This window comes from Ochotona princeps, chromosome 2, assembly GCF_030435755.1.
Source record: "Ochotona princeps isolate mOchPri1 chromosome 2, mOchPri1.hap1, whole genome shotgun sequence".
Classification (NCBI taxonomy): Eukaryota; Metazoa; Chordata; class Mammalia; order Lagomorpha; family Ochotonidae; genus Ochotona; species Ochotona princeps.
The window spans coordinates 162,521,537-162,546,369 of record NC_080833.1 but is presented as its reverse complement, the minus strand read 5'-3'; the positions used below and the strand labels follow the sequence as shown (position 1 = coordinate 162,546,369).

The window sequence follows — 24,833 nt, the reverse complement described above, 5'->3', positions numbered from 1 at the left end:
CTTATTATTAACAAGGGATTAATGAATATTATTATTTGCAATGCTTTGGTCTGAGTATTGGCAGTTTAATAAGGATCACACCCTAAAGGAGCCCACAGTCTAGGGGAAGGGGAGACTAAGAAAATGTTTTTGCTGCCCTACTCGGCATATCTTGATAAAGAAGTTGACTAGTGACCACCTTTTACGGGATGAGATTAGAATGCCTCCTCAATTATGTTAAAAACTCCAAACCTCATGGATGCTACATGCCATTGATATCCAAAACATAATACATTCTTTCACACACTGAAAAAGTTTCCTTTCTTCTGGTTGGTGTCAGTGTATTGCCAAGAGATCAGGGTGAAAGAGCCCACGCTGGTTCCTGGTGACTTCATCTAATCAGTCTATGGCATCTCTGAGGACAAATACATGCTGAGACACGACACAAAACAGATACTCCAAGGGAGCCCCTCCAAGGATGAAGCTTCAGGAGCCACTGCTGCTGTAGATGCCAACCGGAAGACCCATGCAGTTCCACCTACCAGGGAGGAGGAGCAGTGTGAAATAAAACCAAAAAGACTCCAAGGGAAGCACCAAGCCCAGACCTGTTTATGAAGTGAGAAATGGTTTTAAGCCAACTGCTGCAAATTCCTTCACTAGCTTATATTTCCATCTGCTTCCTTTTTAAAGAATTTGTTTTATGAGGATGGTGTTTGTCAGGTCGTTAGCTTCTGATGGCGTCTGGTAACAATTTTAGACCTCTCTCCCTTGCACCCCAATCTGAAAACCCCTATCCTGCTTCTCTTCAGGACAGCCATCATTTCTCTAAGTTGGGATTTCGTGATATCACCCTGTAGATCATTGTCCTGCCTATCTAACACTGTGTAAGCTTGGAGAACATGATGACAATGCTAATAGTAAAAGGTGCTTGTCTTGAAACTTCTCAAAGTTTTCTTTTCATGGACTTTGAACAAATGTTGATGAGAATGACGGAAGTGACATATAACAATGCCCCAGGTAGGTGGAAAGTTGAGTGTTTCTCTTGGTTTGACATATAGGGAAACTGAACTCTTGGAGACTGCCTGGGGCACCATAAAGAACCAGAGTAAAATGCTCAGATTGGACCTTGCTAGAGCCCTCCCAACTCAGTGCTGGCCTAGACCCTAAAGCCATAAGATTGCTTTCCTGTTGACTTTCTTCCACGTTCTGGAGCCAGCAGCTTAGGCTGGGCTGAAGCCAAGCAGGTTCTCAGTAGGGTATGTGAAGGAAAACCATATCATATTTAAAAGTTCCTCTGTGTTTTGAGCAACTTTCTCTTAAACAACAGCAGACCAAGCGGCAAGGTCTGTTCAGCCACTGCTGTATCCAAGATGCCCTGCTAAATGTGGTTCTTCCTTTAGCAACACCTCTTCACTCCTCCATTTATTTTTTTCCAAATCTTCTCCCATCACAGTATCTTCTCAGGTAAGGTCTGATGAATCAGTCAAACATGATTCACAGGCATTTCCGTTCCAACAACATACACTGTTTTAAGCCAAAAGGTCACATATTTCACGCTTGAGTCTTCGGTTGTGAGAAATCACACCGTGCACACGGCACCTGCCCACACCTTTAACTTTGCTTTTGTCCTTACACCTCTCTTACAAGCCTAATCTCTCATCGGATCCTCACTCCATAATTTACTGGTTTGAGTTTTAAAAGTTCTTCCCATTCAGCAAATCCGATTGAACTTGTGTTTTATTTCCAGGCTATCCTTCTCTTGCTGAGAGCCTAGGCTCAATCCCAGCAATGCCCTGCAAGAACCATATGTAATTTTCCCAGATTGGATGAGGAACAGAATAATGCTTACATTCTACAAGATCCTATGGAAGTAGCTCCATGAAACAAGGATCCTCCTATGCTAAAGGGCAGGCTTTCTCAGCCATAGGTGACCAATAGAGATGCTTCGGCAGCTTTGAAAAAACTCGCCCAGGCCTTATATCCAGGGAAAAGGAGTGGTGATTTTGTAGTTCTATGGAAGCATCTTAGCATCTGCAATGTTTTTTTGTTTGTTTGTTTTTGTTTTAGATTTCAAAGACTTTGATGCTCAACAAGATGGAGACCTAGCACCATGAATACTTAAATCTATATAAATTGAAAGATATATCTATAAATCATATGGGCCAAGACAGCAAACTAGTGAGGCTAGTTCCAGAAAAGAAACTTTTGTCCATAACCATCTTTTAATGGAGAAACCCAAACTGACATGTAGAAGCCATAGCATAGGGCAAAGTCATAAAACATTTCCTCTCTTGTGACAAATACTTGAGTTACAGCCAGAAAGAGAAAAATAATTAAATCCTGTACTCTGGATAATACATTTCTGGCTGCTTCAGGGAAAGTTTTATCATAGGATTGGATGTGACCTCAATGAAGAAAATGCGTTCTAAAAGCCAAAAGAGATGTCCTGCAAAGCTACCTCTGAGTCTTCACAGGCAGGGCACAGGGACAGGTAGTCATCCCAACTCTTATGTAAAACACCATGCATCTACTGCTGTGCACTGAATAAAAATCATTATGTGAGAACTGTTAAATTGTCTACAATCAATTTAAAGAACTGTCTATTGAGAAGACTCAACAGCTTTATCTGAAATAGATCTAGGAGGTAGATGTTCAAGTTTTCATGTGTCTTCTAGTTCTTACTGAGTTGCATCAGAAAATGGCATCTCTTGTCTGCCGTGAAAATAGCATGCTCACTAACAAACTTGCAATGAGCTGTTCCTCAGAGAATGCCCCACCAGGCACCTTTTTAAGTTTTCTGTTTCTTGGGATCTCTGCAGAGTTGCTCACATAGCTTCCAGCCTTTGTCTGTATTTGAGAAGCAGAATGGCTCCTGAGAAATGAGTGAGGTCATGGCTATTGTACCTGCAGCTAACCTGAGAATCTACCACCCTGAAGGAACCATAGGAGATGATGACAAGGAAAAGTCAATTACAATCAGGACTGAAAGTCTGACAGAAGGTTCTGAGACCAAGCACACACTTCCTCATTGTGATCACTGGCATTTTACAGATTTAAAAAGGAACCAGAGCCTGTTTAAGTAGAAATGGACCTTCAAGATAATTCTACCCCAAACTCTCATTTTGGAGACAAGAAAACAGCTCCTCAATGGATGCTTTTCTTTGAATAAACTTTCAATAAATTTCATAAAAGAATATTTGAAGAAAAAAATAAATGATGGGGCATCCCAAAACATCTATAATACTTAGACCACAAAATCAGTGACAAGGAAGTATTTAGTTGAGCTTTGCCCCACACTAAAAACGTGATGATACTAGTTCAGAAACTGCTCTGAGGTCAGTCTCCTAATCTCCTTCTGATAGCCCAGTCTGACCAAAACTTTGTTTTAGAATCCCAGCATTTGGAGAAACTGTAAGACATGTGCACCACACTTTCCAAGCAGTAGCATGGTAAGATGGATAATTCAGGAGACCAAAGCCATGGGACTTGTGTTCTTGGCTTTCCTCTATTGACACCCATGACTTTCAGCAAGTCTTGTAACCACTCTGGCCCTCTATCTACAAGTTTGTAAGATGACCGGCTTGAACCAGGTTCCATCAGAGGTTCCTTCCAGATCTGACATGTTATTTCATTTCATAGATGAGGTGATAGTGGTATTAGGGCAGGAATATAGAAAACCCATGAACAGCCAATATGGAGCAGGAAGCCCAAGACGTAATTTCTCACAATATTTCTTGAGCCTCATAGACTTTTTATGTAAGGTCTCATTTTTTTTTTTCATTTGTTTTGGACCAAACATCAATCCCTGTGGTTTAGAAATGGCCCTTTTCAGGTTACTAGCCAAAGAAAATCAGACTACTCACTGTTCCCCCCATGATGTTTTATCGATTCTTATTGAAATAAGAGGATGTAGACTCAGAAGAAATGCATGCTCTGGATGCGGCAGCAGAGAGGGCTAGGAGGTACAGAATGTGGAGTGGCAAAGGAAGATGTTGACTCTTCATTAATCCCCCCACCACCCACTGCAAAGTCAAATGTAACAGCAATAACAACATCACCCTTAGATATATCTGCTGTTTCTTCAGACCAATAAAAAAGAAACAAATAAAAACAACTCTCCTCTCTGGCCTCCCTACTTCCTCCTCCTCTACTTTGCAGGCTAGAAACCAACTGAAATATGCTTCTATAAGCCTTCCCGCAGCCAGATCAGTGTGGATACAGGGAGGTCTTTTACTGCACGACCATACCAATTGGGAAGGGAAAATTAATTCCCCTCTGGAGAACTAGATCAGAGGCATCTCATCGGGAATTCTGATTCTTCCCACACATGATAAGGAAGATAACTAATCAAGTAGGCATCAAATAGGTTTGTGCTTCGATTAATGAGCTCTGGAAAACAGAAGTTTCCATGCTCCTTTAGTTAAGTCTCAGTACCGAATCTGGCCCTTCAAAATCATCCCCTCAGACATGGTCATCACTTCCTAGAATGGAACCCATTTGTAAGTTCAGAACTGGACTTTTGCTGCATTCGTTTCTAATGCTGGACACGATTTTCACCATGTCTGACTGTCATACACTAGGAAGTCCCATTCAAGTGTTCTTTCTCTCTTTCTGATTTATTTATTTTTATTGCAAAGTCAGATTTACAGAGAGGAGGAGAGACAGAGAGGAAGATCTTTGTCCGATGATTCACTCCCTAAGTGACTGCAATGGTCACTGCTACGCCAAACCGAAGCCATGAGCCAGGAACTTCTTCTAGGTCTCCCACATGGGTGCAGGGTCCCGATGCTTTGGGCCGTCCTCAACTGCTTTCCCAGGCCACAAGCAGGGAGCTGGATGGGAAGTGGAACTGCCAGGATTAGAAGTGACACCCATATGGGATCCTGACGCGTTCAAGGTGAGGACTTTAGCTGCTAAGCCACTGTTCCAGGCCCTTTCCCTGTCTTTCTAAAGTGATTCACATCACACAGCCTTACAGAATCTCTCACCAAGTTTCAGAACCCATGATTTTCATGTGGATTATAAACCATGTGGAACACTACAGAGACAATCAAACAAAGTAGCTCATCCATTTGAAACAACAAAAGACACACACACACACACACACACACACGCATGCTTAGGTAGTCGCCATCCCTGTTAAGAACATTTCTAATAATGGGCAATCAATGCAGTCATCCTGATGACATGCCTCCTGCCTGAAAAGTGAGCTGGAGGGAGGGGGGACAGAAACATTCAGACCACAAAATATGCAAGACCTGAGACATCCTTTGGTTTGGCCCTGATCAGGCAAATGTTGGCAGTAGTCCAACTTTAACACATATAGCTGGTGAATTTTTACATTGCCTTTTTACGGCATGTGAGTGATGCTACAAATGTCTAAATGCTCCCTGACAGAAAAAGCAAGATTTCCCAACCCTGCCTGGGAATGACACGTCCCCAGCTTCATTCGCAAGCCACACTTGAGGAACTATGAAATCTGTAGATAGGCAGCTTCAGCGGTAGAGTTCCACAGGCACAAGCTTTTGACTGTATTAAGGAAGGAAGATGGGGTAGCTTATTCCAGAATTTTCCAGGCTTTGGATAACACCAGATTTGGAATCACGCTGCCTTCTGTTCTTTTGCTCTCCTGAGCACTCTGGAGCTTTCCAACACTAGTGGCTCATTTGCTTAGGAAAAAATGAAGGCTCAAAGAAAGGAGGGAGCTGTACCAAAATCTTGTAGTGAGCTTAGATGACTCATCGAAAAGGAAAGCAGGGTTCTGGACATTGGTGTTGCTGCCTCTCCAGTCCCCAGGCTCTTCTGCCTCCACAGAGAGCTGTACACATGGAAGGCAGGACCTCAGAGCCATCCCCACCTGTACACAGACCAGGCAGGACTTCAGAGCCATCCCCACCTGCACACAGAGCAGGCAGGACCTCAGAGCCATCCCCACCTGCACACAGAGTAGGCAGGACCTCAGAACCATCCCCACCACAGGCTCTTCTCTCTCCACAGAGCTGCACACTGACCAGGCGGGCCCTCAGAGTCATCCGTGCCAGAGGGTCACATTTGTGAACAGTCTGTCCACTGGGAAGCCTGGCACAATGACAGTGTTAGGAAATATGGTTTATTTTCTCTTCTTTGCTTTCTCTGTCAGCTACTGAGTACAGACTGTCCTGACATGGGCAGCTCTGAGCACTAATGGGATGTAGCTGATATTTTAATGCATCCCTCTCCTCAGAATCCTTTTTTTCTGTTTACATTCTTTACACTTCTGTTCCAGGAGCCTACACTAGGCTGCACTGCAGCAAGGCTTTGGTCTGTTTTGAATGATCAAGGTCTATATGAGAATACTTTCAGCATAATTAGTTGCTAAAGACTTAAGACATCTCTGCTTCTAGCATATAGTTATTTTAAATACAACCTGGAAAATCTTAGGAGTTGAGGAAAGTAACACAAGATCGTGGAACTTCAGACACTCTGCTGAAAGTCATTGCTTTGAAATCATCCTATTCCTTGCCTTAGGGTATACACCTGTGTCTCCGTGAGCTAGTGGTGCTTATTTTTAGATGTTGACCAGAAGCTGTGACCCAACTGGTTCTTAACATGTACCTTATGAAGAAGAATCTCAGAAATAGTAATGATTTAATAAGGGCTCTTCTAGAATAGTCTTATCCATATTGCAGTGAAATCCGACATGAGATCATGTCTATGGCCTTTTAATATTTCCTCATCACAAAGAAATCAAAACAAAAGAGTTGAAAAGACTCAACCAGTTCTCTATGCCTCCCAAGGCAGACCCGTCACCCACCAGGCCATCTGTCACCAGCCAACGTAAGCAGAACCGTCTATAGCAAATTCTCCTTCCCTCCTATTTTATGGACAAATCATTCTGGGAGAATGAAGTTGGACAAGAAACCGAAGGAACAATTGAGCAGTTATAATTCTTTTCTTGCTTCAAAGGAACTGGGTAGAAGCAAAAACAGATTCAAAGTTAATTTACTAAACTTCTTTGGCGAAGAAGGTAATCAAACACATAGAAATATGATACATTTCTGGTGCCTTTCCCAGAGTAAGAGAGAGCAGTTTCCATCACCTTGGAGCTTTAAGAGGGAATCTTCTGCTAAAAATAAAAGAGGAGCAAATGAGAAAAGAGAACCGCTTTAATGTGCAACTGCAAAGCAAAAGAAAAAATGGAGCCCTCTGTTTGGTGAGGCTGTCAGAAGAGGTAAGTGGAAGGTTCTAGCTCAGACTGAACATAGCAAGGAGGGTCTGGCAAGGCAGCAGGATTCAACAGGGAGAGGAGGAGGGAAGAGTTGGCATTTCCTAGCTGAGCTCTAAGTAAATGAAGCACAATAGGAACTGGTAAAGCAGCAGCAGCAGGGGTTCCAGGGAATAAGGAAGCATGAAGCAGAATGACAGTTAACAGAGATGAAATCATCCTATTACCAAGACCAGATTCAAACACTGGTTTCAGCAGGGATGGAGTGCCAGTGCCTGGCTCCCTGTCTCTGCACTGGAGCATGGTGACCCTACAAGCCTAGGTCCAGCCAAACAGAAACATTTTCCTTCCTGAGCTCCTATACCTCCTATGTGGAAAACACAGCTTCTCTTAGGAGAAAACTTTCTCCTAAGAATTCTTTGGGTATTATAAAAGTCATAGGCGTTCTGTGAAAAGTTTCTTTCCTTTATACCATATCACGATATTCCCCACCAAAATCTCATGTCTAAATAAATGAACAGAAGAGGGTGACTGGGAGGTTGCTGGTCCTAGAGACGCAGCTTCTGTCTTCTGCTGGCAGAATCAGCTTTTCAAGAACAGTTTTCTTTATTTTTTTAAAAGGTTTATTTATTCATTTTTATTTATTTATTTTAAAAATTTTATTGGAATGGTATCGAGAACAGTCTTCTAAGGCAGGCAGCACTGAAAGGAGTCTGAGGAACCCAGAGGACTAGGAGAGTTCTGGCCCTGTGGGTAGCAAAAGTTTAACAATTTGATAAGACAAAGTTGGGTTATTTAGCGGCAGCCAATCATCGGTTCTTCTCTCTGAATGGCTTATTTTTATAAACTCTGTGTCTGCTTGCATACGTGTACCTGAATTTTCAGGTCTTTGTGTATGCATAACAAAGTATTCTAAATAAAACACACACAGATTTTTGTTGATTGCTCATTTTCAAGAGTTATCTAATTTTTCTGCAGAAGCTTGGTTTGAAAGTATGCTACATATATAGCCTATGTGCATATTTATGATGAATGTACAAGAGTTCAAGGCTGAGCTTTATTATTGTTATATCCAGAATAATAAAGCAAAAATCAATATTTTAATGTAAAGCATTTAATATTTTTGCTTTCAACATAGGGCACAACAATAGTGAATGTGAAGGTTCATCATTTTTTGTTTTGTGTTTTTATTATTATTGTTCCTTTCATGTGTTTTGTGACTACTTTAAGTAGAAAGAAAAATACAGATTTATGATAAGAACATTTTTTTGGCTTAAAGTACTTTCTTGCAAAATTCAACAAAGGCTTAACTTTTTAAAAATCCAATAATTATATTCTATAGTATTTATCTAAGGTAGTTAACATATATATGCACACAAAACTCCATACAGAAATGTCTAACAGCTTTATCCATAATCGCTACAATTTGGAAGCAACCATGATGCCCTTCAATAGATGGATGGACAAAAACACTGCGGTATTTCTAGACAACGGAATAGCATTCAGCAAGAAGAAAGAAAGAAGTAAACTATCAAGCCATGAGAAGATAGGGAGAAACCCACATCCATATGACTAAGCAATAGAAGTCAATCTGAAAGACTATATGCCATTTATTCCAAGTGTATATATTCTGGAAGAGGCGAAAGTTTGGAGACAGTGAAAAGGTAAGTGGGGGGTGGGGTGGACTAAAGATTTGTTGCACAATGTGAATAGGTAGGGTTTGTAGGAATTGTTACTGGGTTTGTACAATATTGCAGTGGCTCGTCTATGTCATTAGGCATTTGTCCAAACCTGCCAAATAGACACCACCAAGAATGAACCCCAATGTAAGACAGAGACTTTGGGTGGTTTTGGTGTTTCAGTGCAGATTCAGCCTCTGTAACACACCTACCACCCTTACGGAGGACGTCTATGATGGGAAAACACATGAGAGGAATGAGTGTAGCTCAAAGTTAAAGCAAAAAGCTTTTAAAAATAACAATAATGCTCTTTGGAAGTGCAGAACCACTTACAAAGTCAGATTATTTATTTCAATTAGTTTTATAAGTCAATGTACATTGTTAAGCTTTTCAAGAAGATTCCTTTGCATAAAGCAAAAGCTAGACACACACAAAAATACGTATACATGTTTAACTATGTTTCAGGATACTAAAATGACTAACTCTTCACTGTTCATCATTATGAAAGATGTAAAGTACAGCTAATTTTTACAAGTCTGGCTAGTCCCTCTCAAAAATTTTGATTTTATTTATGAGAGCAAGAGAGACACAGATAGAGGAAGAGCACACTCCAGTTTGTTGGCTTCCACAAAAGGTTTTCCACATTCAGACAACAGTAGGCTAAGTTCAGGTGGGGGGGGGGGCGGGTGTCAGCTGTGCAATACAGACCTGCCACATCAGTGCCAGGAAGCTAATTCCTGGAACCGTCACTGCCTTCAAGGGTCTGTACTATAAGAAACAAGGGGACAAAAGGAGGGCCTCGGTATTTGACTTAAATACTCTAATGCAGAACATGAGCATCTTACGTGCTAGGCTAGCCACCTGTCTCAGAAGAAAGATAAACTGAAATAACAACCACAATTTTTTTTAATTTTCTAGGTACTAGAATGATGTCACTGAGCAAATTTCCTTTTGGTGAGCATTATATAGCAATTTCAGTTTAGCGAGTGAGGAGTTAACTCTAAAATAGTCTAAGGAGTAAGAAAAAATGAGCATTTGAATAAATACAGAAAAGCGTACTTCGAACAAAATGGCGGTGTTGCATCTTAAAGATATTGTTGAACAGAGACAGACTTCTCTGGAAAAGGGCTGCCTAGATTATCCACGGGAAGACAATGTTGCTTTTGTGCTTTCCCCTGAAGGTTACCTATTCTTCCTGTTGTCCCAGGTAAAACTGCAGGTGACCGACACAGACACTCGTAACCTATGCATACCCTGTGTAGCCCAGAACAACACGTGATGGTGGACATCACTCCTGGACTTGTGTTCAACATCTTCCTTAGCTCCTTCCATTTGAGTGAAAGTATACATGAAGTATGACTTGGTTTTACCCAACTGAATGCAACCAAGGTGAGAAGATGCTGTCTTAATTATTTCACTAATAATTATAAGGACTTCATGCTAAGACATTCTATGTTGTCACTTTTGAAGAAATACTTTGCTAGAGTTAGATGCCCAATGGGGAGGCAAATATGACAAGGAAGAGAGGGCAACTTTGGTGCAAGATCCATCAGCAAACTGAAGCCCTTCGTCTGGACTTTTGTAACAGCAACTGTGCTGTGCAACTGGGAAGTAAATCTGTCCCAGTCAAGTCTTCAAATGAGAACACACTCTTGGCTCTTGGCAGACACTTCACTGTAGCTTCACAATGGATCTAATCAAGTTGTGTCTAGATTCCTGACCTGCAGACTCTATGAACAGATGGATGACCATTGGTTGATTGTTATTTTCACTTTTAAACTTTGTTCTATTAATTGCAAAGAAAGCAAAACAGAGAGAGGGAGAAGTAAATGCGGATTCATTTCCCGAATGCTCACAATAGCAAGGATAGGCCAGAAGCTCCAACCAGCGTTTTCATGTATCTGGTATTTGAGCCATCACCTGCTACTTCCCAACAGAAGGAATCAGAAAATCAGGAGTGGAGGTAGAAGTTAAATCTTGGTATCCCTGAAACATGGAAAGTGGCCATTCTAATCAAATGCCTGTCCTACGCATTGACTTAAGCTACTGAGTTTTAGCAAAACTATCACACAGAAACTAGTTCACATATAATTTGGTGATTGTGGCACGTAAATACTTTTTGAAGAATGAGTCATCTCTGCACACAATTATGTACAGACATTTGCAAACATGCACACAAAGCACATCATACAGAATAATTAATTTAATAAGTCAATTCACACTGAACTGTTCGATGGTGAGGGTTTGGCATCACCGATAAGTTACTTGGGATGCTCCTATTCCATACAGAAATGCTCAAGTTTGAGTCCCTGCTTTGTCTGAGTTTGAGTCATGAGTCAGCTTCCTGTTAATACGCAACCTTGAAGGCAGGAGACAGTAGGCGGGGACCAGAGCAGGTGGGCCCATAATACCCACCAGGGCAATCAGGCCAGAGCTCCTGGTTTTGGTTTGGTTAGCCCCTGTGTGCTGTGGATATTTGGAAATGAACTTGCATATGAAAGATCTCACTTCATTTTTGTGCATTTTAGAAAACATGAATATATAAAAAAATTCAAGGTCATCAGAATACTTCTTTCACATGAAGTGAAATAAATCAATGTTCATATATACACATATCATTTGTATTTGACCTAAATTCTTGATAAATCCTGTCACAATTATCTATAGTGAAAAATGGACGAAGGGATGAAAGCATACACACACACACACACACACACACACAGGGTACTTCAAAAAGTTCTTGGGAAAATGGAACCAAAAGATAATTTTATTTAGGAAAAAGATTTTAAAATTGATCCATAGGTTTTTTTTCATAAAACGAATTCTGATGAATTTTCAGAAGTTAAATTGATAGATGGCATGGATGGGAGATCTCAGAAATCTACATGGATATTGAATTTAAAAGTTTATTATATCATTCAACTTTATATTAGAACACTTGGCCTAGATAAGCTATAGTTTAAGGCAAACCTCATAACCCACTACAGTTTTATATTTATGAGTATCTATGACTTGTTTTCCATCTCAATCAAAATGTGTATTTATACTGAATAAGCTTATGAGGTATTTATGCTTTGTGTTTGCCTTGGACTAAAAACAAGTTCAAAACATTAAAAGAAGAAAACATGCATTTCTAGTTAGCTCAATCTATTTGGAAGTTATATTGAAAAATGGTTTTAGTATTAATGCCAAAAACTTAAAAGAAATGGTATCTTGAATAAATGACAAAGAGAAAAGGATTTTCTTCTTGGTTATTTGACAAGACTTTCTCTGCCAGTTATTGAATGCTTGCTTTTCAGAAATCCACCCAACACCGCCTTACTTTATGATACTGTGCTGGATTCATGCAGCCATTTCTCCTTTTCTGTCTATCATGCCATTTTTAGTAGACACCACTGGAAAGACATTACAGCATTACAAGAGTTATCTTCCTCATTCCTGTGTGGTCTTCGCTCCTTGCCTGGCTATTTCTAAGTGTGTAGAATCAACAGTACACACCACCTAGCAAATTTCAGTTATACTCTGCACACCCCAGCAAATTCAATCAGCACATCAACTGGCTCCCCAGCAAGCTTCAATGGAACCCAGCGGATGTCTGCTCATAAACCTCCATCAAATGCCCCGTAGGTGTCCTCCCAGAAAGCCTCAGCAGTGTCAAAGGGCAGCTTTTCAGAAGGTCCTCATAGCATCCCAGCAGGCAGCTGCTTCTAAGCTTGTGTTAGGTGGCCCAGTGTGCAGATTTCTGCCTATGCCTTAGCTTGCAGAAGCTAAGCAAACTTCTCTGCACCCAGTGTGCCACAGCCCCCTTCCTTCAATGGGCTCTGAATCTTAGCTTTTAGGAGGGTGCCTTTCCCACATTTGCTCCTCTGGATATGTATCCACTATTGTACAAGTAATGGTTGCTCTTTCAATTAAGTATTTTACTATTTATCGTTCACTCTACATTTTAGTTGCCAATCCTCTGTTACCAGGTAAAAGCAGTTTATACTAAAATTCTTCTACTCTAGAGACTGTCCTAACAGAGCCTCAACTGATATGAAATGGTTCTAAGAATAGTATTTGGAGATATATTTGCAAGGATGGAAGTTTATGCATTGGTTTGGCTGTATCTTTGAATGTGAATACAGTACTGAATTCTTTGTCAGTAGGCACCAAGATGCTGGCAATTTATGGCATGTAATGGAATCAAGCCAATCAAGGCATCTCCCTTGTTTGCTCATGAGGAAGAGCCAATTACAACAAGTGCCTTGGGGGCACAAGTGTCTACTGCATTTGATTGCAGCTATCCTGCACACCAGTGGCCAAAATGACACAGAAAAAAGGACATCAAGCCCAGAAGAGAAGTCAATATCAGCAATAATTTCTTCCTCACTGTCAATGTGCAGGAATCAAAAGGAGATATGATCCTGGGAGCCAAAGCATATACGTTTTTGTTGTTGTTGTTGTTTTTGTGGGGGCGGATTACTGGGGGTGGGGCAGAAGCAATAGAGCCATGATAAAGGGGTCACGTCATCTGTCCTCTAGTCTTTTATTTTGTCCTCCTTTAAACGGGGGAATGGGATATTCCTTCCTCGTTCCCTGACCCCCGTCAGCTAGAAAACTGAGCAGTACTTCTCACACATCAGAGCTTTGTTCTCCACTCATTATAGCCATCACTAGCATCCTGCCTTTACTCATTCCTATACTTGGGTTAATTAGGACAAAGGTCTTGATGAGGTGGAGGAGAGGTAGGGTGTTGGAGAGGAGTTCTGTTGGGATGTGGAATCTCTGGCAACTTTGTATCCTGGGAGATCCATGTTCTAAAAGTGAAGATCCCACAGTCCTGAAGAATCCCACAGGCTTAAGAACCTTGAGATAAATCTTCAGAATAAAATCTTGGAGTGTTTCTACACAGTAAAATCTTACTGTCTCTGTAAACAGTGCAATGAAACAATGTGCTTTAGGCTCATTGGCAATGAGTATTGAGAAAGGTTGAAAAATAAAAGAAAGGCAAATATTTATCAAACAAATACAAGCAAAAGGAAAGCAGGGATGGAAATTTTAATTCCAAGCAAAGTAGAATAGAAAGCCAAATGCATTTAAAGGAGCAAAACATTGGCAAGAAGTATGATTCTATTAAAGATCAAGCAGTGACAAAAAGTTATACATATAATTATGTATTCTCACATGTGAATAAGAGAGAACACAAGAACTCAAACATAAGCCAAAATTTGAAGAAGTACAATTATTTATACAACATCATTTTCTTTTAACAGAGCAGGTAAAGAAATCTAAACAGGTCGGTCGGGAAGTGTAAATGCTATAAAATAATGTGTAATTAAAAGTTTAAGCCATTGTCGCCCGCTCATGTATGGGGAAAGGCAAACATGGACTTCATCTCCAAAGTCCATGTGCCATCAGGTGAGATCAAAGGAGCTAGAATCAATTCTTCCTTTATAGCTTAGTGGTTGGAAGTGTGAAACTCTCTGGTAGGAGAAACCACATATCCAACAAAAAATCCTGAATTATTGGTAAATTCCTCTGGTATTGACCATGTGAATTTCTAAAGTAGAAAACTAAGAACTCCAATTATTTGCAAGTCAATCTATCCACTTAGGCAAACTATCAAATTTGGGACTGGATTATATATCAAACACATTGCCAATCCCATCAAGCGAATTAAAAAAAAAAAAAAAAAAAAGGAAAAGTAGCTTTCATTTCCCAAAGCATCAACAAAATCCTGTCTGGTTAGACATCCCAAGATTGTGGCAAGTTGTACAGAACCTTTCCCTGAGTAGATGGAGCTGGGAACAGCTGGAGATTAAGAATGTACTGAGTTCATAGTGAGCACTGGTGGCCACCACCAGAAAGAAGAAACTTGGTTGGGTAAACTATGGGGCTCCTGATCAAGAGAGAAGGCCCAAAGAGCCCCAAGTTGGGTAGTCATCACAACAGAATGAGAAACAGAAGTGGGAGAAAGAAGAAAGCCAAAAAATATTAGTGAACAAAAAACAAGTGTCTCATTTCTCCTTTTTTTTTTAGTGCAACTCCCATTTCTTATTTGCTATTTTCAATAAAACAGAGTATACATGTAGGCTTTCAAATGGTGTTTCTCAGTTCAACTCCAACACATTTTGTGATCAGGAGGAAATCCACAGATTCACCAGGCCAGTCATGGTTTTGGTACCAGAAAAGTGTTGAAATTTATCTATTTAAGCAAGAAGGAGGGAGCTTAAATCTTTGTCTAAGGCAAAAATGATGAACATTACTGGGGAGCAAGGCTTAAGTGTATTGGCTTTCTGTTGACATTCTTAAATAAAGACATAATGTTGTAAAAGGGACACATCATTGATTTAATGGTTAAATATAAGAGATAGACTTTCTACTGCCAGGCATCTGTTAATTCTCTCCTGTAAGTATTAACAGAATCCAGGATGTAAGGAATAGGAGGAAGGCAGCCAGAAATCTCTTTCGTTATACCCAGAATTCAAGAATTACATATTATGCTGTTTCTGTACCTATATTTGTGAAAGATACAATGCCACAAATATTCTTCTAGTCTTTGAGAATGCACAGGGATTTGGATTGTAAGTATATCTACAATGAAAATATATTGGAACTATTATGTTCCCTGGGTATCGAAATTTACTATATTGCACTAATCTGCTGGCTGAGAAGGAAAAGCCAATTTGCATGGCTCCTGTCAGTCATATGTGGTTTGGAAATGCTGATGCATTCCAGATACTCTCTGTGTAAACTGGAGAATCAGATCCTGTTTCTACTGGTTTGCATGCATGCATATAAAACTTGTTTCTCCCACAATGCCACATGAAAATTAGTGAAGAACCAACAACTAATTGAGTGTTTTGTCAAAACTTGATGGCTAGCATGGTGGAGGGAATGCTTGCCCCTTGTGTCTCGGGAGGCTGTGACTCCTGCTTGCTTGCCTTTAACGTTCCTTTCTATTCCACAGAGTATTTAAAGCTAGTCGTGATCACGCAATGCGGACTTTCTGCTACACGTTATGTGCCAGGGCCTCTGCTAGGTACTGAGCGATACTGAGCAGAACTCCCATGACAGGGAGTTCAGAGTTTAAGGTAGAGCACAATAGTAAATAAACAGTTACCACCCAACGCAATAACTGCTTTTGGCTTATGTACTGTGTCCTATGGAAACAGAAGAGCTCTTGCCAAAACATCACAGGAGGTGAATCCTGATGGTGGAGTGTGCGTTGGAGTGAAGAGAGACTGGAAAGCATTCAAGAAAGTAGGAACATTATGTGCAAAGCTCATCAAGAACACATGTTGCAGGGACCGGAGGCCAGAAGTGGAGCCAATAGAGAAAACCATTTGACAATGCATGAGACAGAAAAGATAATTCCAATATTGTTGTTTTGTGAGTCTCCATTCTTGTGTTAATGCTTTAAGGTGAATACTCAGTAAGACCTTAAAGTTAGGCCTCTGAGAGATGCCAGCACCCCGTATCCGAGGCCCTGCTACTCTCCTCTGACCTACTTTACTTTCAGTGTGCCTGGAAGCCAGTGAGGATGGCCCTAATGTTTGGGTCCCTGTCACCCATGTCTGAAGTCCTGATACAGCTCTGAACTCCTGGCCCACTACAACCCCAACTGAGTAGTGAACCAGCAGGTGGAGTCTCTCTCTCTCTCTCTTTCTCTGGCATTCAGCCTTTCTTATAAATAATTTTCTTTAAATTTGCAATTGAACTACATAATATCATTATCCAGATTCTATTCCTTTTTATCCTTTCTAGACGAATAGTTGGTGCTCAGTTCACAGAAGCTATGATTATTGCATATGACAGATAATCTCCAAGATGGCTCCCTGTGAGTCACACCATCCCTCACAACTCCTTCCTATGATTCATCCTCTTAAGCAAAACCTTTTCCTTGAGTGTGGGTTGGACTTATTGACTCATTCCTAATGAATAAACTATGCCAGCAATAAAAGGCAGTCACTTTCAGGATTATGTTATAAAACCCGTGGCTTCCCTTTGGGTAGTCATGCAGTTGCTCTCTTTGACTATTTCTCTTTTGAATCATTAGCTGCGATGTCAACAGGGCTGCCCTGTGACAAGGTTTTGAGACTGCTTTAGGCTAGCATGCACACAGGCAGCACCTATGTGTCTGAGCTTGATGTAGCTCTTCTGAGACCTTCCAAAGGACATGTGAATGACTTTGGAAGTAATCTCTTCAATTCCAATAAGCTTTAATAACTACAGCCTTGTCCAACCTGAGGATTTCTTATGCTCCCCCCACCGAGACTGTGAGATAATGTTTATGTTAATCTAATAATTTTTGGTATAATTTGGTGCAATTCTTGTATTGTCTCCTCCACATCCTTGCCAGGAGTGGATTCTGACATACCTTCCATGGACATGCTGTTACCGGAACTCCTCCAGGTAACAGAACATGGAGTAGCACCTGAACCGCCACCTTCTGTGACCAGACCTCACTCCCTCAGGGAGTGTGCTCTGCTGTCTTTAGTTCCACTCTATTGGTTAAATTGATTCGAAGATTATTCCAGGCCAGTGCTGCATGCATTGCTGTATTTGGAGTGCTTCCATCACCACCGTAATTTACACTGCTGAGTGTCCAGCACATCCACACGTCCAGGTGATTGCAGTGATAACTGGCCACAGAAATGCACTTACAGCAAATGCTGTCCTTATGTCCATGCATAACCCTAAGTGAGTGTGTCACATGCCCCAGCCAACAATTGTTAAACTTGATACATACATTGTCCAGGTGGGAGCAAGTGGAAAAATATACATTGCTTAGGGAACATTGAGTTTTTGGCAGAGAATTTTTGGCAGTTTATATAACAATGCTGATTTGAAGTCAGTGGTTTTATATGTAAAAAAGATGTTGAGACCTTGTAAGGATGTTAAATATTTACATAAAAATTATGCTCAACTAAGGAAGGAAGAACAAAATATAAAATCCAAGTGTGTCTTCTACAAATTATTCTGTACTTGGCTTCCTATGTATTTTTAAAGTTTCCAAATTCATTTTTCAACTGGTGATTAAACAACCACCATACTCTAGTACCCAGTACTACACAGCTACCTGATACCAGTACAATCTAGTCACAAGCAAAAGCGAGAAAAGGAACGAGAAAGGGCATGCCTACCTCTGTCCCTGATGTTCCTGGCCATCCTTTGCTGAGATGCAGCTCGTGGGAGCTGAAAGACGCACGTGAGAAGATGTCCTCAGAGCCACCGCTGAGATACCCACCAGAGGGGAGGAAAACTTGAGCAGCACTGACACAGTGTTGTAGAAGAAGGAAGTTGTGGGATAGGTCACATTGATAACCAGTGGGTTTTGTCGGCATGACAATTCATAGATTCCTAAGGAGAAACAAGATTTGTATTATTGTATACCCTTCATTGAATACCCCATGCCCATATTCATAATTAACATCAGTTTGATGTAGGCAAGATTCCAAACAATATCAGAGGTGAGCATCAGTTGACTCCAGTTCTAATTAGGTTTTCCAGAAGCAACCTTGCAAAGAAAGTTGTCAGACTCACCAAGAGAGTGGTTGTTCCCACTGGTGTCAGTCAGGTAGACAGTCACTGTTGGCTTCTGATGTCCTCCAGGAGCCAGGCCATCAGATGCCAAGAAAATGAACACGGCTGTGGCCACTCCTGGTCTATTGAAACACACCTAGGCATAAGCACAGGTACACGTGAACCCTTACTTATACTAGGAGATCAAGAATAACCACTTTTATTCCACTAAGAGAGCTCATTATTCATAAAGAAATAGGGAAAACCTGCAGTATGCACAAAAAAGCGTCAAGATTGCACAAAGTCCAAGATGAGATGGAAATAAGATAATTTTAGGCTGAGCATGGCATCTTTTTCTGAGTTTTCTTACCTAATAGCTTGGTTATTTTCTTTTTTAATCTTACACCAGTTTCTCTTTACATTTCTTAAAAAAAAAACACCCAAAGACATAATTGTTACGGATGGTAAACCACAACATAATCAGCCAACACCTCTTTATTACCAAATGAAATGAGCAAGGTGGTCACCAAGCCAACACTGATCTGCTGTTAACAATCTAAGTTGTTCTAAACTGCCATATATTTTTTCATCTCTATGCATTTGTTATTCTTAGCTTGTCTCCCTAAGAATGTAAAGCTTGACACAGAACCAGGATGTAGAGAGTTTGTTGTTCTTGAGATCAGAACCTGCTGAACAGTCTATCCTTATGCATTTATCAGAACTGTTCTCTGTCACTAGCACTTGAGTGACAGGGAATGTGGGCAAATCCAGTTAACCATCAGGAATATTCTTAAGTGGTAAGACAGATTTTCACTGAAACAGATCTTCAAACTAAACTATGGGAAGTTCTGCACCCGGAACACCATCAATGGAAAAGAAATTAACTTAGCGGTTGGTACATGAAGAACAGTCCCTCTGCCTCAACAGCGCAGATTCTAGAGCGTATTTCCCATGACCACAACTTTTGCTTGGTACCCTGTGGCTGCATTCTCTCACCTTCTAAGTGAATAAACCTCAACTTTCTCTGCTGTTACACTGGTGTGATATGAGAACCAGTTGATTGAGTTTACAAAGTTCTGTGTGTATTCCTCAGGCTTTTTGTAAGGTTTGGAGAGTGATGAGGGCTCATGAAAACTGTTCCCAGTGGAAAAGCCTCCAAAAGTAGGGGGCAAGAGAGTGAAACACATTTTTCATTGTAACAAAATGCTTTCTTCTTCTCAGACTGACATTTAGAATGTCTTGGAATCCTGTGTGCAGAGTGTCAATTGGCACAACTGACGTAACTAGGGTGATTTTATGATTTATAGCAGCCAAAGCAGCACAGATCTCCCTTCTTACTCTCCTCATTTGAGGAAAAGGCCAACCTATGTTTCCTTTTTATGGTGCCTTTTCTTCCTTTTCATTTCCCCATTTTCAAGTAACTAATACTCCTCATAACTTAAGAAACTTTCAGACCCATAGGTTATGATTTCTAATATTAAACACTTTGTCCATGGCTGGGTGTGAAACACATCCTAAGGTAACCAAGAGTCTAACTCAACCAACTCAACTCCAGCAATAAATGACATCAAAGCCCCTGAGAAATTCCCACCACTTCTTCCTTCCCATACATACAAAAAAAACCTGAAAGTTGTAAGAAAGATTTGGGCCATTTCCTGAGACAGGAACAAAGTTCAAACAAGCACCTGGTGAGTTTATCCCAGGAAGAACAGAGTGGTTTTTACCAGGAACTAGATAGCTTGGTTTTCCCATCCGTGGTTGGATCACAAAATAGATACCACCCATCTGAAACTAAGTATTGGAGGTAGGCTCTGTAGTATAGATTTATCAGCCCACAGGGCTGTTCCTGAAACATTTTGCATCTCTAAGCAATACTGTCCCTTACTTGAAGCTCTCTGAAAACAAATCTCTTTGAATCCCAAAGCCTACCCCTGGTGGCTATGTCTGAGTACTATGTTTTGAGGGAAGGGGCTACTCTGGGATTTCCAGGACATGGTGTAAGCCAGAAAACCACAGGAGGAATTTACAAATGAGACATAGACAAGGGTTTGAGTTATGGCGTGCTGGGTGCTGGGTGTATCCTCTCACTGTGATGCGGGAGGGAGAGCCAAGCTCCACTCATTTGAATCCCATGTATGCCTCCTCACAGCACCAACTAAGAGTGCAAGAACATACCTACTCTCACACAATGCTGAAGCCTCAAACCTAAGTTGAGTAGCTACGCCTACTCAATCCAAACAAGCACAAAAAGAATCAAGTAAATTCACCATCCTGGAGACAGATTTGGCAAGGCAGAAGTCCTGGGTGTAAATTTCCACTCAATCTTTACCAGCCAGGTAAACATGAATAATGAATATTTCCTCTCTGAGCCTGCGGCTCCTCTTAACTGTAACTGAAAAATATAGATATTACCTACTGTTTATAAAAACAAAAGATAGGACAATGCTGATTGTAGAATCTGTATTCAATGTTCAGTAATTCTAATTTGTAAGATGAGAAAATTTTTTATCCTGTCTGCAAGGCAGGAAAAAGTTGGAAAGGATAACTTTTCCAAATTAAATATACAGCACAGAGAATTTTTAGGACAGTGAAAAATCTGCATGATATCCTAACAGTGTCTTTATGTCCAAACATAAAATGTATAACATCTAGCATGAATCTTCATGAAAACAGTGGACACTGGATGAAAATCATGTGTAAACACAGTTTCATCAATGGCAATAAATGCACCCCTTTGTGAGGAATACGAATACGTCAATGTTGCATGTGCCAAACATGTATTTCTTCACAATCTCTCAGCGAAACTTAAAATCCTCTAGAAAACAAAATCTAAGAAAAATCAGATATATGCCTCTCTAAAATAGAGGATTGTATATCTCTGAAAAATTACACAGGCTTCATAATTTCATATATTCTTTGAACTGATGCTCCTAAATATGCAGGTCACTACTCCAGGTTCCGTTTCCATAGAAACTGTCAATAGTTGAAACTCTTGGTATGGAATGCACCTTTGCTTTCTAGATAAAATCCATGAAAAATACATTGGATAACTAGTGTAACTCTTTTAATAGGCTTCTGAGAAAATCCAGTTCAACATGTGTTTGTTAAAAATGTGCCATTGCTGTACATACATAGGACTTCTAGAACAAAACACATAATTAGAAATCTAAAAATGAATTTCATATTCAAAGATATTTTTAAAAGTTGCTCTTTCCACAGCCAAGATGGAGCTATTTTAACATGTGTATAGTCCAGACTATTTTTTCTTTATATGATAATGAATAATGAATTTTATGTTCCTAACTATGAAAAACGAGTAGCTAAAACAGAAACTGGGGCAACGGGAAATTCTATCCTCGTGTCCGCTTTGAACTGCAAGCGTGAGCCTCCTCTGATAACCACACTGAAAGTGGGACTGTGATTGTCTCCTCCAAGCCAACGCTCACCTGCACAACTAAGGCTCACTCAGATCTAAGATGTGCCTTGGAGGAAAACTCAGAGTGTCACATGGACCAAAGGCGTATTAGCTTTAGTCTACAATGCTTCGTTATCTGTTTTAACAAAAAGATTGCATTCACATACTACACAGGCAATGTGAAAGTAATTTGAGCATTCCTCTCACAAGGAACAAAACTATAGCTAGATTTCAATGAACCTGCTAGGCCTCTGAGGAAAAAAAAATAACACTCAAGCTATAAGAATGGTCTCAAGACAGAAAAACTGCCAATGATTTATCACTGAGTCCATCACAAAATATGAAAATGGAGAGAGAGAGAGAGAGAGAGAGAGAAAGAGAGAGACTAACAGATGGGGAAGCCAGCCACACACACTTCTTCATCCAAAGGCGGCACAGTTAATATCTGACCTAACCACTAGTTGTTGATGACTGGTAAAGTTGAAAAAAATGCCTCTATCTTGCAGAAGTCTTGGGGCTTAAGAAACCCCATTGCCATGTTGGGCACTGACACACTCCATGTGCTCCCAAGCCAAGCTTTTCAACTTCCAGGTCATCCTTTGCAGTGGTCAGAGGAAAGCAGACCTTGAAATTGTACCACAAACTTGAAAAGAATCTTCCTTGAGGTTTGAGAATGCTTTTAGTTACTTACTGTGTGGTTGTTCTTTCTGGGCCTTTCCATATTCACTCATTTATGCCTCTTCCTGATTCCAGGGGAAAGGGAAGACCCTGAACCAGGACACACTGGCCAGACATTCCCTTGTGTTTGCATGATGTCTGTGTGTATTTTGCTCGAGCCCAAACAAAGCTCATTGGGTTATTATTTCTGCCTCTCAATACCCCCAGAATATGAAGATTATATTATTGAGGAGAAATGTGGATTCTGAAACTTAAATGACTTCTCATACGCAAATACTAGAGGGGAAAAACTGGGATTTCCCACTTTAAGTTCTGCACAATTCTGACCGTTATTTTTAATGTGAGATGTGCTTCAAACAATATATTCCATAGAAAATTTACTGACAGACAGCAATATTATGAGCTCAGCCATATGAAATTGATATTATTTGAAAAATCCTCACCTGTAAAAAAGGCATATTTTCCAGCTGATAGAGCAAGTATTCCATCAGGTTTCAGTTGATCCTTAATTGGACCACAAATAAACAGCTTTTGAAAATAGCTTTGAGTGGGCCCGGCGGCGTGGCCTAACGGCTAAAGTCCTCGCCTTGAGCGCCCGGGATCTCATATGGGTGCCGGCTCTAATCCCTGCAGCTCCACTTCCCATCCAGCTCCCTGCTTGTGGCCTGGGAAAGCAGTTGAGGATGGCCCAATGCATTGGGACACTGCACCCGCGTGGGAGACCCGGAAGAGGTTCCTGGTTCCCGGCTTCGGATTGGCGCGCACCGGCCCGTTGCGGCTCACTTGGGGAGTGAAACATCGGATGGAGGATTTTCCTCTCTGTCTCTCCTCCTCTGTATATTCAGTTTTCCAATAATAATAAAATCCTTCAAAAAAAAAAAAAAAGAAAGAGAACTCGCTTAAATTGTGATATTGGACATCAGTACTAAACTGTACAAAGATTATGTCAGAGAGCTTAGAGGAGTCAGAGAAGGGGCCAGAGATGATAGATGTAATATAAGATCCATAGTCCCTCTTCCATGGCTGAACCAGCTCACAGGAAAGCCCCTATCTGAAAACTGGCCTCAGTGGAAAAAAATCATTTTTGCCCAAAGTCCTACTCCTTTCCTGGGGATGCGTAGTTGTGTGGAAGCCCATATCCGGTGATCTTTTTGTGGCGGTGAGTGGTTCATAGAATGAGATCATCCTGAAAGGTCATTGCAACTCCTTGGGGGATGCGGACACCAGCCCTTCGCTGGTCCACACCCTGCTGTTCATTCTGTTCTCTCCAGGTGTTGATCGCGAAGAGAGTTCTCAGGAAACTATCTACAGAGACACTTCTGAGCAAGCCCCAGAGAAAGTGAGAACAATCGTCATTAATCACAGTTGCAGAAGGATTTCTTGGGAGAAAGTGTGCCTTCCAGAGGGGAGGAATGAGAGTGCTGTGTAGCTGGGCAAACTTCCATCCTGCATGATAAATGTTGCTTCCCAATTACACACAGAATTTAGCGGCTGTGAAGCTACAAAAGCTTTCATGGAAAATCAACAACGAGTAGCCATCAAACAGCAGAGGACACTGAGTGTGTTAACTTCTGGGAATAAGCCACATAGCCAGTGGGATGTAGAGCTCCTGTTTTATTTCACCAGGACATATTTTGACGGACATGAAAATCATGTACCCACAGACCCACAGTCACCTTGCCTCTTGTAGGATTCCCACTGTGCATCTGAATTATATTTATCTGGCAGCTCTGTTTTCATCTGCAACCAATGTAGGAAAGGTATAAGAATACACTTATAAAATTTGGTTGTGTGGTTATTTCACACTGTGTATATATATATATATATACATACATGTGCCATACTGGTCTCAGAGGTAGCAGTTTAACCCAGTGCATCCAAACACTGGCATCTGGACCATTTTAATTTGGATTGTCTCTAAAGGAAAAGAGGCCATTTAGCTTCTGATGATCATGAGGCAGAGTTTCCAGCTTATTCCAATGAATGATGTAACCAGTCCTCTGCATGGCGCAGAGCAATCTTCCAAAGCCACGTCTGTACATGATAGTACACACAGCTAAAGACACTCAGGACTATCTGTATGTCCATGTGTCAGCTTGAAGAAAATGCCAAAGCTGGATCCTCACCCAATTTAACTCCATGAGATTATGGGTACTGCTGTTGTAGAGGAGAAGATGTCATATAGTAAGGAAGACATTAATCTATGTGTGTGAGCAGAACTGAAGAAAATGGAAATTTCTGTAGGTTAAATGACAAAAAACGTAGAAGAAAATGCTTAGAAGTACATGAGCATTTTTCTTGTCCTGGCTCAATACCCTTGTAAGCAGGGTCCCAGCTCTTTCCCAGAAGTGGCTCAATCTATCCAGCCCTG

At 40.8% G+C, this 24,833-nt stretch overlaps 1 protein-coding gene across 1 annotated transcript in view; it reads right to left on the bottom strand.

Moving 5' to 3' along the window:
• Positions 1–24,833, bottom strand: part of PAPPA2 (pappalysin 2) — a 230,588-nt gene that overhangs the window by 77,548 nt on the left and 128,207 nt on the right. Inside the window, exons 12-13 of the mRNA XM_058660702.1 lie at positions 18,391–18,526; positions 17,991–18,207 (exon numbers count right to left, since the gene is read on the bottom strand). Of these exons, the coding sequence (XP_058516685.1) occupies positions 17,991–18,207; positions 18,391–18,526 (353 nt within the window). The remainder of the gene's footprint in view (positions 1–17,990; positions 18,208–18,390; positions 18,527–24,833) is intronic.